This window comes from Lepidochelys kempii, chromosome 2 (genome assembly GCF_965140285.1).
Source record: "Lepidochelys kempii isolate rLepKem1 chromosome 2, rLepKem1.hap1, whole genome shotgun sequence".
Taxonomy (NCBI): Eukaryota; Metazoa; Chordata; order Testudines; family Cheloniidae; genus Lepidochelys; species Lepidochelys kempii.
The window spans coordinates 114,835,617-114,848,359 of record NC_136381.1 but is presented as its reverse complement, the minus strand read 5'-3'; the positions used below and the strand labels follow the sequence as shown (position 1 = coordinate 114,848,359).

Here is a 12,743-nt window from a genome sequence, read left to right as displayed (position 1 = left end):
TTTAATAAAACTGATAAAAGATAGTGGACCTTGTTCTTATGGTTGTGTTACTTGCTCACGGTTTCATGTGTTCCTATGACTCTAGATCTAAAACAAGCAGAGTTAACTCTGTTGAACTTGAGACTGTAGGCATCAGAGACGAACCCTCAATGGTGTAATATAACATCACTAAATTAACTTTAAATGAAAAAAAGGTTGCAATAGCCTACTTTCCCTAAAGCCGGAGTACTACTGGAGGATGAGTTAGATGACACAGTTCTGTTTGCACTGCAATGTCTGATGGTGGGTTGTTTGTACAGATCTGTACTAAGATAAGCACACATCACTATTGTAAATGCTGTGGCTATTCAGAGAGAGAGCGAGTGTGTGCCTCTGTAACAGGAATGCTTGCTTTACAAAATGTGCTTGGCTAGCAACTAAAGGGGTCACTTAGTTGCTCTCTTTTTTGTTTAAATCTCTGGGTCTATTAGGAATTCACAAATAACAAAAACTACCACCTCTCGTTAGGAAATTACTTTCCTGAAGCACAAAGGTGTATCGAGATGGCAGCAGAGCAGGAAATGTTTTGTCTGGTCTCTGATATTTGTTTAAATGGTGTTTTCTAGCCTTGAGAAGACCTGACATCTGGATTATTTGTAACTATTATTGGATCACGTGGCCTGAGCTGGCATTTTCACTGATGTGCTGTTTTATCTTTCCTCCAGTTTGTTTGGAGTGTTGGTGGATCCCTGCTGCATTGTGCCAGGGTGCGTGTCTGTATGCTCTCTCATCCAGGTAGGCTTGTGGTTTTCTTCTTTTTGGGTGGTCTGGTTATTACTGGCTTGGAGTTGCAAGAGAGACAAGGTGGAGGAACAGATGGAGTTGTTAAGGGTGACTGATGAGAACCTGGGGAACAGCAGAGAGACAGCTAAGAATAAGACTTTAGTGGACACTGTGTTGAAGAGTTTTTGTTCCTTCACTACTTGTCGCATATAATGTCACATCCAGGTGTAACATACCACATTGGACTTGGATTACAGTAGAACATTTCTTCATGCTACCAGTGAAGATTAAAGCAAAGTACAGTCAAAATTTTTCATTAGACAATATTGGATCCATGAAATTGAAATGTTCATGAAAACACAGCTCCCTGGCAGCCGGTCTGATGAGTTGCAAGGCTCCTGGGACCTGCAGCTCTCTGGAAGCTGGCCTGATGGGCTGCCCAGGTCCCCTGGCTCCCTGCCTACCTTGTCAACCTGACTCCCCGAGAAGCTAGGAAGTAAACTACAAATTCTGTTTTGGTTCCCCCAAAACTAATTATTTTAAAAATTTTCCTCTTGTGAAAAATTTCAAATCTTCTCCTTTTTGTCCCATTTCAGGACAATTATTTTTTAAAAATTCAACAATTTCCATAGGAGGGAATTCTGTTTTCTGGGCAGCTCTAAAGTACAATCGGAAAACCAAGAGACCACAAGGCCCAGGGTGGTTCTCAAAAAGCAAACTCCACTGAGGAGCCAAAAGAAGCATGCTTGCTCTCCCCATTGCAGAGGTAGCAGCAATGTTAATAACTGCTTTAATGGAGCGGATTAAATGCTCATGAAAAGTGCCAGACCAGCAGCTGTAGAGACAGCCTTTATTTGCTATAACTAAGTCCTTTATTTGAGCACAGAATAGATAAACTCTCCCCCAATTGTTCCACAAATATTTCTAACCTTGAACAGCCACTTCTAGGGATCAGATTTCAGAGTAGCAGCTGTGTTAGTCTGTATCCACAAAAAGAACAGGAGTACTTGTGGCACCTTAGAGACTAACAAATTTATTAGAGCATAAGCTTTCATGAGCTACAGCTCACTTAATCAGATGCATAGAATGGAACATATTGTAAGATAGATATAGATATAGACATACAGATAAGTTGGAAGTTGCCATACAAACTGAGAGAGGCTAATTAGTTAAGATGAGGTATTATCAGCAGGAGGAAAAAAAACTTTTGTAGTGATAATCAAGATGGCCCATTTCAGACAGTTGACAAGAAGGTGTGAGGATACTAAACATGGGGAAATAGATTCAATTTGTGTAATGACCCAGCCACTCCCAGTCTCTATTCAGTTGCTGGCAGCCTCTGCTGATTCTGCTAACAGGAGTGCAAATTAATTATTGACACTTGTAGTCTGTGTGGATGATGGTTATGATACGGAAATGATAGAGAAGTTTCTAAAAAAAAAAAGTCAGTGGGTAAATGGTGATCAGACATGGGCATTCCAAAATGTTTAAACCTGTATTCTCTTTACCAAACCACTAACTGGAATTATATCTGTTTAAATCTTAGAATGCAGTACAAGAGTTTTCAATCTACAAGCCCATTGAGACCCTTTTCATCAAGATGATGGTTACAGATGTTAAGGACAGTAAAGGAAATAGTCACATAGCAAGCATCAGAATGAACAACATCCTCTTCAGCTCTGTACGGAGGCAGCCGATAGAGCGAGTTGGTGGATGATTTATGTTTTGTACTCTGTTCTTTTTACAATATTTTAAGCGGGGAAAACTTTTTAAAAGTAACAATGAATTCACGGATATTTTGCTTTCTTGTTGTGCTTGTTCTTAGTATTTCAGTTTCATTAGTTCTTTATACTATTAGTTCACCTGAGCAAAAAAACCTTCAGAAGTTGAACCTCTCAGGGAGTTCTATCTTAGCAGAAGCCTGTAATGCACTTATTAAAGAGAAGGCATTTTTTGTACAAGAAAACACATTAAAAATGTCATTTGGGAGAACCAGTTGCACCAAATACTTAATTCAAAATCACTATATAACCAGCCCTCTCTCGGCAGAAGAAGCTGCCTTTCCTTTGGCTTATATCATAACCCTTCATAAGGAACTTGATACTTTTGAAAGACTTTTCAGGGCTATTTATATGCCCCAAAACGTTTACTGTATCCATGTGGATAGGAAAGCAACTGCTCAGTTTAAGCAAGATGTGGAGAAGTTATTGAACTGTTTTCCCAATGCTTTTCTTGCCTCTAAAATGGAGCTAGTGGTATATGCTGGAATATCCAGACTTCAGGCAGATTTGAACTGCATGAAAGACCTGCTGGAATCAGGAGTTCGGTGGAAGTACCTGCTCAACACATGTGGACAAGATTTCCCCTTGAAAACCAACAAGGAAATAGTTCAGTATCTGAAAAAATTTAAAGGGAAAAACATCACTCCTGGACGTCTGCCTCCTGCCCATATTCTCAGAAGGACCAAATATATCCACAGGGAACAAATATATAGTTTCACTTCTTTCATGCTGCGGACCTTTGTACGAAAAGCACCACCTCCACACAATCTGATCATCTACTTTGGCTCTGCTTATATTGCGGTCACAAGGGACTTTACCGAGTTTGTTCTCAGAGACCAGCGTGCCATTGATTTACTTGCATGGTCCAAGGACACCTATAGTCCAGATGAACATTTCTGGGTGACACTCAATTCGATACCAGGTATGTATGACTTTTCTCCCACTATGTACTCTCTATTAACCTATGTAATCCTTCTGCCTAACAGGTCTACTGTACGGCAAACAAAGTGGATCGTTTTATTTTCTATTATTTAATTATAAATGGGGGGCGAGAACTTTACTTCTAGGCAGTCGTAAATAGATGATTTATATAAAGGTGTGTGTTATGTATAAAAAGAAGGAAGCAATGTTAATTGGGATGGCTCACATGTTAGAGATGAAGCCAATATAAAACATATTTCATTAAGTACATATCCTAGTCACTTATTAATCATAATCATTGCCCCCATCCTGCAATTGGATCAGTGTAGGCAGACCTCATTGGCTTCAGTAGGGCCTCTATGCAGGCATTAAGTGTACTGCTGTGCATATCTGATAGCAAATTAGGGGCCTAAATTTGATTCTAACATCAGATTACCTAAACACAGGTTTGCAAAATGCTCCTCACTCTTTTGTGGGGGGAAGGCAGTTTTCTGGCAATAAGCAAATTAAGTAATGGTCTTTTTTTTGTGGGGTTTTTTTTTCCCCCATTCTTGTCAATCACTGATGCCTGTTACTGTGAGGGGAAACTGTTTTCTATCACTCTTTTTGTTTGTAGTGTAGATGGGACAACATGGTTACAGAACTGTATTAAAGGAATCATGTTACATGTTAGGGGCTTATTCCTTCACCCGCTTACTTCCCTGGTCCTTCTCGCATGAACAGAGAGCAACAATACCCGAAGTCCAAAGGTGCAAACAATTCAATGTTTATTGGGATGAACTTCCAACAAGCATGATTCCAGTTTCCTTCCTTAGTGTCCCCCTTCCCAACTCTGAAGCCACAAAGCCTTACCTGTATCCCTGTTCCCATTCCCCCCCATTAGCAAAACATGATTCCAATTTCCCCACGCCCATCCCCTGTTCCCATCCCCACCTTACTTCCTGATTGACTGCAGACTATATAGTAAAACTTGAATTCTGCTTAGCTATACCTTAACCAATCCTAACATATTGTAACATGATTGGTTAACCAATTATATCCCACCGCCTTAATTAGTTTACACCCAGCAAAAATTAATTATACAGCAGACAGAAACAATTACAGAACCAGACAGAGACCATGCAGATAAACAATAGCAAAGAGGGAACTATAATGACAAAACAATACAGAAGGGAGGATTTCACAACTACATCTATAAAGACATAAGAGTTTCCCAGCTGTGTCTATTGATGTGAGTTCTTACCGAACAGGATGCTATCAAACTAAAGTTTCCTTTTACATCTTCTAGGCACTTCCCTTTCTCTGGAGGCGATACGCCTTATCAGGACAGGGTTGTATTCCTAACAGCCCAATAGCACCTTATTTCAATGTGACTAGTTTGGAATGTAAGGATGTGACCGTTCGCTTCCCAGCTTATGGCTGCCTCCGCTGCTTAGCCAAAGGCCTTAAGCTAAGAACAGGGCCTCTGACTGTCACGGTAAGAGAAGGCCCTTACGCCGGCAGACAGTGATTTTAATTCTTTCTTTTATACCTCTATAACTAGCTAAGTGATAAGAATACACCTACATTCTTAGAGTATAGGCCTTTACAGACAGGCCTGCATATCTATAGCCTAACACTACAGTCTAGGTAATGATCTTACATGTTTCTCTAACAAGGTTCTGTGATAATGTCCTGTCCACACTACAAATCCAAAACCATGGTAGAACACGGAAGGGCAGGGACTCTGTTACTGTGTGTTTGGAGAGAGCCTAGCACAATGGGCACCCATTCTTGGTTTGGCCCTGGCCAACTACTGTAATAAACATAATATATACTAAAAATAATGCCTCTGACCAAGCCAGACAACAGCATACTGTCATGGTTAAGCTTGTAATGTAGATGGGCCTTATTACTTTAGTTCATTCCTCCTTCCACCCTCAGGGCCTGGTATTTGGAAAACTCTTATCTCATCCTCCAAATCTTTTCTCTTTGGCTGGATGGCTGTTCTGCTGTTAATCAGAATGATGTGACACAAATACCTGCAATGTAAAGTCTTAATGGAGGGGGTTGGGGGAATAGCAGCGTGTCGTTGACCAATATTTATTTTGACTTACAAATGTGCCAAAGTCACCACAGGCATTAGCTTTAGTTGCAGCAACTGCCCCCTACTTGTAACCCCAGCACTCTTTCTCAAGTTATCACTTTCCTGCATCAGGATCTTGTGTGATTAGTCTGGCTGTTTCCACTCTGCTTCAGGTACTATCTCCCCCAGTAACGGCATAAATGCTAGATCAGTTTCTGGGGCAATAGTAAAATGAATAGTAGATGTCAATCCATCAGCTTGTTGTGATTCCTTACTACCCCTCTCTGGTACTTACTCTCTCTCTCTCCCCCTTCACCTCTATGATTTTGACCCCTGTTGCTCACGAGGGTCAGATTCAGCTAACTAAGCCTATTGCAGTACGTGGGGTTTCTCTTTTGACTTCCATCCCCCGCCACCCCACCCTGCTGCACAAGTTTGATTTTCAACAAGCATAAAGTAGTGTGACCGGTGAAGCCACTTTTTGTCTCAGACTTACACTATACAACAATTCAACCACACTGATGGCAAGGAAAATTGTGGGTGATATTGCTTCTGTGCAGAGAGCCAGTACAAGACCTATTCACCTCTTCAGACTCTCTTTAAGCCCTGTTTTGAAGCTTAGGAGGGACTGCAATGGTACCCAAACCTTGTGCTGGGCTTCTGCACAGGAATTAATTTGGCACTGTATGAATTGCTCCAGGATATCTTTTATTACACACATGCAAAACTACATGAAGATATTACTAAGTTGAGTGAAGGCACTCAAAAGTTGTCTACTTAAGCCTGACCCTGGTTCAGTGATCAACAGGATACTTCCTGGCTCATCCAGAGTGGCTGCAACTATGCACTGGCTTGGCCTGGTTTCTCCCCATGGTGTGACTCTGGGGCAGCGTCACAAATAGTAACTTGTGCTGGAAGTGTGCCCAACCCAACATCTGGAGGTGGTTTACAACACCTCCCCTCCTTTGATAGAGAGGCCATCCTCTGGTTACAGGACCCAGACATTGAGCTCTGATGTCTGTATATGAGAGGACGACGACCCTAAGTGCCTGCACAAATGCTGATCTCAATACATCCCTGCACAGTGAAGCTGACTATTGACTGTCCACAAAGCGCTGTTAAGTGCGTACAAAGGAAGTTACATGAGGGAGGGGAAAAATAATTAAAATATTTTTCCTGCTATCTTAGGTGTCACTTTTTGCATATAGTTATAAGTAACCCCCCCTTCCCAATGCACCAATTGTATAATGCTGTGCATAGGGGAAGACATTTCCTGAATACCCTGGTGTTCAGCTGATACTAAAATGCAGAAGATTACCTCTTAACAAGACAAATCGAACAGAGTTTTTGATGGTGTAGTCAATGACACTAGGTTCACCTTGAGTAGTCATTACAGTTGCGAAAAGTGCATTCAAAATGTATTGCTATCTAATCAGAATTGCAGTTTAAACTCACTTTGCACAGGTGGAAGTGACTGCACACAATTACAAGGCAATGGAGAATCAGGTCTTAAAAGTATCCATGGGATGTATGTTTTTTAAAGGCTAAAACAATTCAGCACAAAGACACCATTATATTTTAATGTGAGTGACCTGTAACAATGAATTGTGTGTAAGCATTGAAGAATGGGAGAAAAGGTCATCTTGTAGTGAAATGAGTTACTGCATTAAGGAAACAGCTTGGCCCAGATCTGGCCATGAACTCTAGTCAGCCTTTTTAGCTGCACAATCCTGCCCATTCCAAGGAGCAAAGATTCCTCTTTGCCATACTACTCACATTGCAGTTGGCTCTTGGGAATGAGACCAGGGGAACTTTTTACCTGCTCTGGCCTAGTGGGACGACTTTCCTCAGCTATATCAGTCAGTATATGCAGCTGTATTCCTCAGCAGAACATGTAGATTAGGTCAACTGGATGGAACTCATGATAGTCACCCATGCATGTTTGCAACAGGTAATGCTTGGGGAGAGAGGAAAGCTGTGCAAAAGGAAATGCTCAATAACTTCAAATAGATGTAGGTCAAAATATCACAGCTGGGCAAATTCCTATAGAGAGGACTGTGTCCTAGTTGCTGAAACATGGATCTCATAAGTCCCTCTTCAAGACCTCTGGGGGTACATTACTGCTTTGTTTCCCTCATTCTCTGCTACACTAAGGAACACTCATGAATAAGATGCGTAGGGCCAAATTCTAGTCTCACTTACATCAGTGTAAATAAGCAGTATCCCCTATCAGTTCAATGGAGTTCCTTTCATAAGCAGTAATTAGAGCTCGTCTGAAATTTTTTGACTGTCAGAAAACGTTCATTTATCAAAACTGAAAATTTTCCACAGTTGAATTTATGGTCACAACTGGAGAGACCATAGGCTGGTGGTCAGGGCACTCACCTGGAGACTCAGCTTGTAAAGAGCAGGGACATGAACCTGAGTTTCCCACATCAAGGCAGTGCTCTAACTACTGGCTGTTGGTAGAGGGGTGTGTGTGTGTGTGTCTGTCTCCCTCCCCAGAACAAAAATAGTTAAACCTGGAAATATTTCATGGAACAGAATGTTTATTTTCAGCCAGCCCTAGAGATAGTGAAGTTCACTTTCTTCATTTCCTCATATATAAAATACAATTTAATGGCCAAAAGGTCAGCTTTTCCACTGCTTTGTTCCTTGTGGGGTCATTTACGTCTGCATAACAGCATTTCACATCCAGTTGTCATAGTTCAAATGACTGCATGAGGAAGAAAATAGTGCAACATCAAGCCCTGAATTTTTAAATTGGGACACCTAACTTTAGGCACCCGAATTTTAAAAGTCTGCCCAACAGTGCCTACCTGACTCACATGGTTGACGTGAAGTTTGTTCAGTTCCTTAAACATTTTAACTAACACTAAGTGCTAAGTAACATTAAGTGACACTTTGAAAAAGATTGGTTTCAGAGTAACAGCCGTGTTAGTCTGTATTCGCAAAAAGAAAAGGAGGACTTGTGGCACCTTAGAGACTAACCAATTTATTAGAGCATAAGCTTTCGTGAGCTACAGCTCACTTCCTCAGATGCATATCGTGGAAACTGCAGCAGGCTTTATATATACACAGAGAATATGAAACAATACCTACTCCCACCCCACTGTCCTGCTGGTAATAGCTTATCTAAAGTGATCAGGTGGGCCATTTCTAGCACAAATCCAGGTTTTCTCACCCTCCACCCCCCCACACAAATTCACTCTCCTGTTGGTGATACAATGAAAGTTCTACAAGTTGAAGTAGTTTAGTTTATTCTTTTTTACCTGCCAGACAACTCTTAAAAGAGAAAAATCTGTAATTTGTTTGTATAGGGATAGATCAGAATGTCATCATTGCTGTTTATAAGACTAAACACAAAAAGGCAGAAGTGGCCAATTTCAGAGTGGTACATGCTACTTGTTGTACGATACTCACTGTGTGGAACTCACAAATTACTTGAATAGGTCTGGTTTCAGAGTAGCAGCCGTGTTAGTCTGTATTCACAAAAAGAAAAGGAGGACTTGTAGCACTTTAGAGACTAACAAATTTATTTGAACATTAAGCTTTCATGAGCTACAGCTCACTTCATTGGATGTATTCAGTCTGATGATTTCATATCCAGTAGAGGGCAGTGTTATGTAAACCCAGACAGCTAGACACATTCATGGAGAACATACCAGCATTCTGTAAGAGTAGCTGTTTAGTTGCTTCCCTTTGTTGCCTTCGATGGATGCTTCTGTCAAGTCAACCCCTAGCTCTCCTACTGACTCGGCTGCTTCACTGCTGTTGACTTCTGCTGCAGTGAGAGGCTTCAAGGCACCAGTTACACTGGACAGTGTCCACGCAATCTTATTTTTCCACTAATTGCACCTTGTGGTCAGTAAGGCAATTGCTCTTATCCAGAACTCCTGCTCTGGTCCAGCTTGAAACAGAGTCCTGCTGAACAGCAATCCTGAATAGATATTTATAGATTCAATGCAGCAGCCTTTACCTTTAGGGATATTATTGCATGATGACCTGACTTCACAACTTTATCCTGAGCCACCACAGGGAGCATTTCATTTGTCACTTTTTCAGCATGGTAGAGGCAGCTCTAAGCCCTCCCCTTCCAAGGGTTGTGCCTCCTCCTTCCCTTATTTGAGATCCTGAATCAAATGGCATTGTGGTTTTTCAGTCACTGATGTCTACTCCAGACACACAGTACCAGGTATCTGAGTAACTCTTCACATGGGCCATTCCAATAGTTGCTGATGGTGACCCTGCTGCATCAACAACTTCTAGTTTCCCTGGTGTGGCTTCCCTCTACTTGGGCAATTTCATCCCCAGTGGCCTTTGTTTCCCGAGTGGATCCCAGGCCAGATGACATTTGCAGATGGTGGAGACAACCTCTCTCATCTGACCCATGGGACACCTGCAAATAGCTTGCACATGGGCCTCTCCAATTTTTTAGCAACTTCCCTAGTAATACTTCTTTGCAGTGCTGCATCTGGTCTAAAGAAGTCACCCTGGGCCTGGGAATTAACAGCAGGTACCTTTAGGGAAACCTCAATTTCTACTTTCACTTTTTAAATTCTGCCTATATGTTCCATAAGTTTATCTAGTATGTTTTCCTCCTTCACCAGAAGGTTACGAAAGTCCCTTGTTCCACTGTTTATAAACTGACTTTTCACACAAACTCTCTCATGGCTGGGAATAGACCCCTCTTTGCATTGCCAGTTCCAGATTTGGCACAGCACATTCTGCTTCACTCAAACTATCTTCTTAATGCACACAAGTAACTCTGTAGGGGTTCTCCTTCCTGACACCTCCTGGCTTGCCATTCCTTCTGGGATTTCAAAAGGGCCAGTTCCCCTCATAGTGGTCATATAAGTGTTTGCATAACTGTCTGCAATACCCATGATCCCCACTGGGAAGCTACTGGTAATAAGATTCAGCATCACCATTTAAGAACATTGCTAGGTGTTATGCTGCTTTCCAAGTCATCCACTCATTTGCAGAGACCAACAGCTCAAAGTATGCTCAGTACTCAGATTCCAGTTTCATCTGCATGAAATTTCTTCTCAGGCAAAAGTGCTTTTGCCATCTTGAAGCCACTGCCACCAGTTGTAATTCTTGCTTATAGAAACCAAGGGATTTATTGGGACACTGCAAGTAACAACTCCAGCACACACAGGCAGAACTAAACTTCTTCTAGCCCCTCCAAATCAAGGATACATCTACACTGCAATTTGATGAGTCAGTGCAGCACATGTAGACATACCTGAGTTAGCTTTGATCTAGGTAGTCTGAGTAACAATAGCAGTGAAGCCATGACAAGCTCACCTGGGACCCCGAGTACATACTCGGGCAGCTAGACCATGCATGTCATGAACCAGGTGGCTATCCACAGTCCTTCCAGGTGTTCCTGAGCATACTCCAAATTAGTCAGGGTCTAAGTGTTACCTAGCCCCATCCCTAGGAAACGGGCACAACACTTTTTTGTATGCATCTATTTTAAGAGACATATGGACACATATTTAACCTTTTGCAGACATAGCACAGTAATTCAATATTTTACAGATTACTTGTAAATGCCACATTCCACCAACTACCCTAACTGACATGTAGAGAGCATTAAAGTGGCACCACTTGGCCTGTTACTATGCATCTTAGTGGGGTTGTTGATAGTATTTATTTATAAGACATCACTGCAGTGGCTTGCCTTGTCTGCATGCGAAAACTGCCTCAATTTCCCTCACAGGTATGTTAATTTAACCAAATCTCTGCCCCTGCCAGATTCCTGTAGAAATTCAAAAGAATCAAACCTCCTAAGTAATCTTCTCCCCATCTCTTAAGGCCCCTTGCTGCAGAAAACACAGAGGAATTCCCCCCAATCTCAGCCAGAAGCTCTGGCCTTGAGCTCCCCAAGAAAGGCAGAAAGGCCAGTGTTGGAAGACAGGATATTGGGCTAGATGGACCATTCATCTGACCCAGTTTGGCCATTCTTATATTCTCACATGAGCAGCTAGATGAATTCCCATCCACATCATCTTGCCCAAGGCCCCTCCCTCACTTGCTCCTCCTTTAAGATTCCCTACCCTAATCAACAATCCCATGTAGTCCTGTCCATACATTCCTTTTTTGCCCCACTGTCCAATAGCCAGTCACCACACAGGCTCCTTCCATGTTCCTCACCAGGGAGACAGTTCATAATTCCAGTTCCTGCAGTCATTTCCCCCAGGAGACACCACCACCACCGCTCATCACAGACCTCATCCTCACAAGAGGAAAAAAAGAATAAATGTGTATCTCTGCCTCCTTTCCCAGTATACCTTGCTGTACCCCCTAATTCCCATGGTCCCTCTGGCAATAGGGATGCCATGTCTGACTCCTGGCACACAGGACAGGACCCAGGCACCAAGCTGGCCATGCTCTGCAAGTTACATGCTGCACAGCTACCACTGCATGGGTACACTACAGTTTACAGAGAAAGCATTGGTGTCATAGGGGGGGAAAAAGGCACATTTCCACCAGAAAGGCATGACAAAATTGACCAAGCTAGTTAAAAACTGGCCAAGCAGCAACCCTATTGGGAACTATAACCCCCCTAGCTCTCAGCTGAAACAATAATAGGACAGTCATGTATGTGCAGCTTGTCCTTAAGAGGGCCAGCATGCCTTGTTACAAACACCAATCCCATACACAGTGGCTGCAATACCTTGAAACAGGCTGAGGAGCCCACATGACACTACCCAAGGAGAGGTGGGAACTGTGGGAGAGCACAGCTTTCTCAGCCAAGCCAGCAGGAGGAGGGGAACCTGCTATTTGAACCGCTGGCCACATAGCACAGAGGCTGTTTAAGTACAGTTTAGAGTATTTATTGTCTTTAATCTTCCCAACTCCACAGTGAAGTAGGGAAGTACTATTATCCAAATATTACAAATGGGAAATGGAAGCATAGAGGGAGATTAAGCAACTCACCCAAACTCACACAGGATGTCTGGTAGAGCAAGGACTTGAATCTAGGTCTCTGTAATGGGGTCTCTGCAGGGACCTCCTAGCTCCTGCCCCCACTGGGCTGAGAAAGTCACAGAGACCTTGGTGCTGTGCTCACCTAGTGCTTTTATTTACAGGCTGTGCTCCCACCCCTTTCCACTGTACACATTTCCCCTTCTTACAGTCTACCAGCAGGCAAGAGGGACTCACTCACTTTCCTCTAATGCAGCTTCCCTCTTTCCAGCTCCTCT

The 12,743-nt window shown here is 42.5% G+C and overlaps 1 protein-coding gene across 3 annotated transcripts in view; it reads left to right on the top strand.

The window, feature by feature from the left end:
* Positions 1-12,743, top strand: part of LOC140907008 (N-acetyllactosaminide beta-1,6-N-acetylglucosaminyl-transferase-like) — a 58,918-nt gene that overhangs the window by 27,939 nt on the left and 18,236 nt on the right. For 2 of the 3 annotated variants that reach the window (XM_073332075.1, XM_073332077.1), the window contains exons 3-4: positions 705-774; positions 2,309-3,465. In XM_073332075.1, coding sequence (XP_073188176.1) covers positions 2,544-3,465 — 922 coding nt within the window. In that variant the 5' untranslated portion in view covers positions 705-774; positions 2,309-2,543. Of the gene's footprint in view, positions 1-704; positions 775-2,308; positions 3,466-4,752; positions 9,828-12,743 lie in introns of those variants that run through there. The other variant, XM_073332078.2, reaches the window with a different exon arrangement.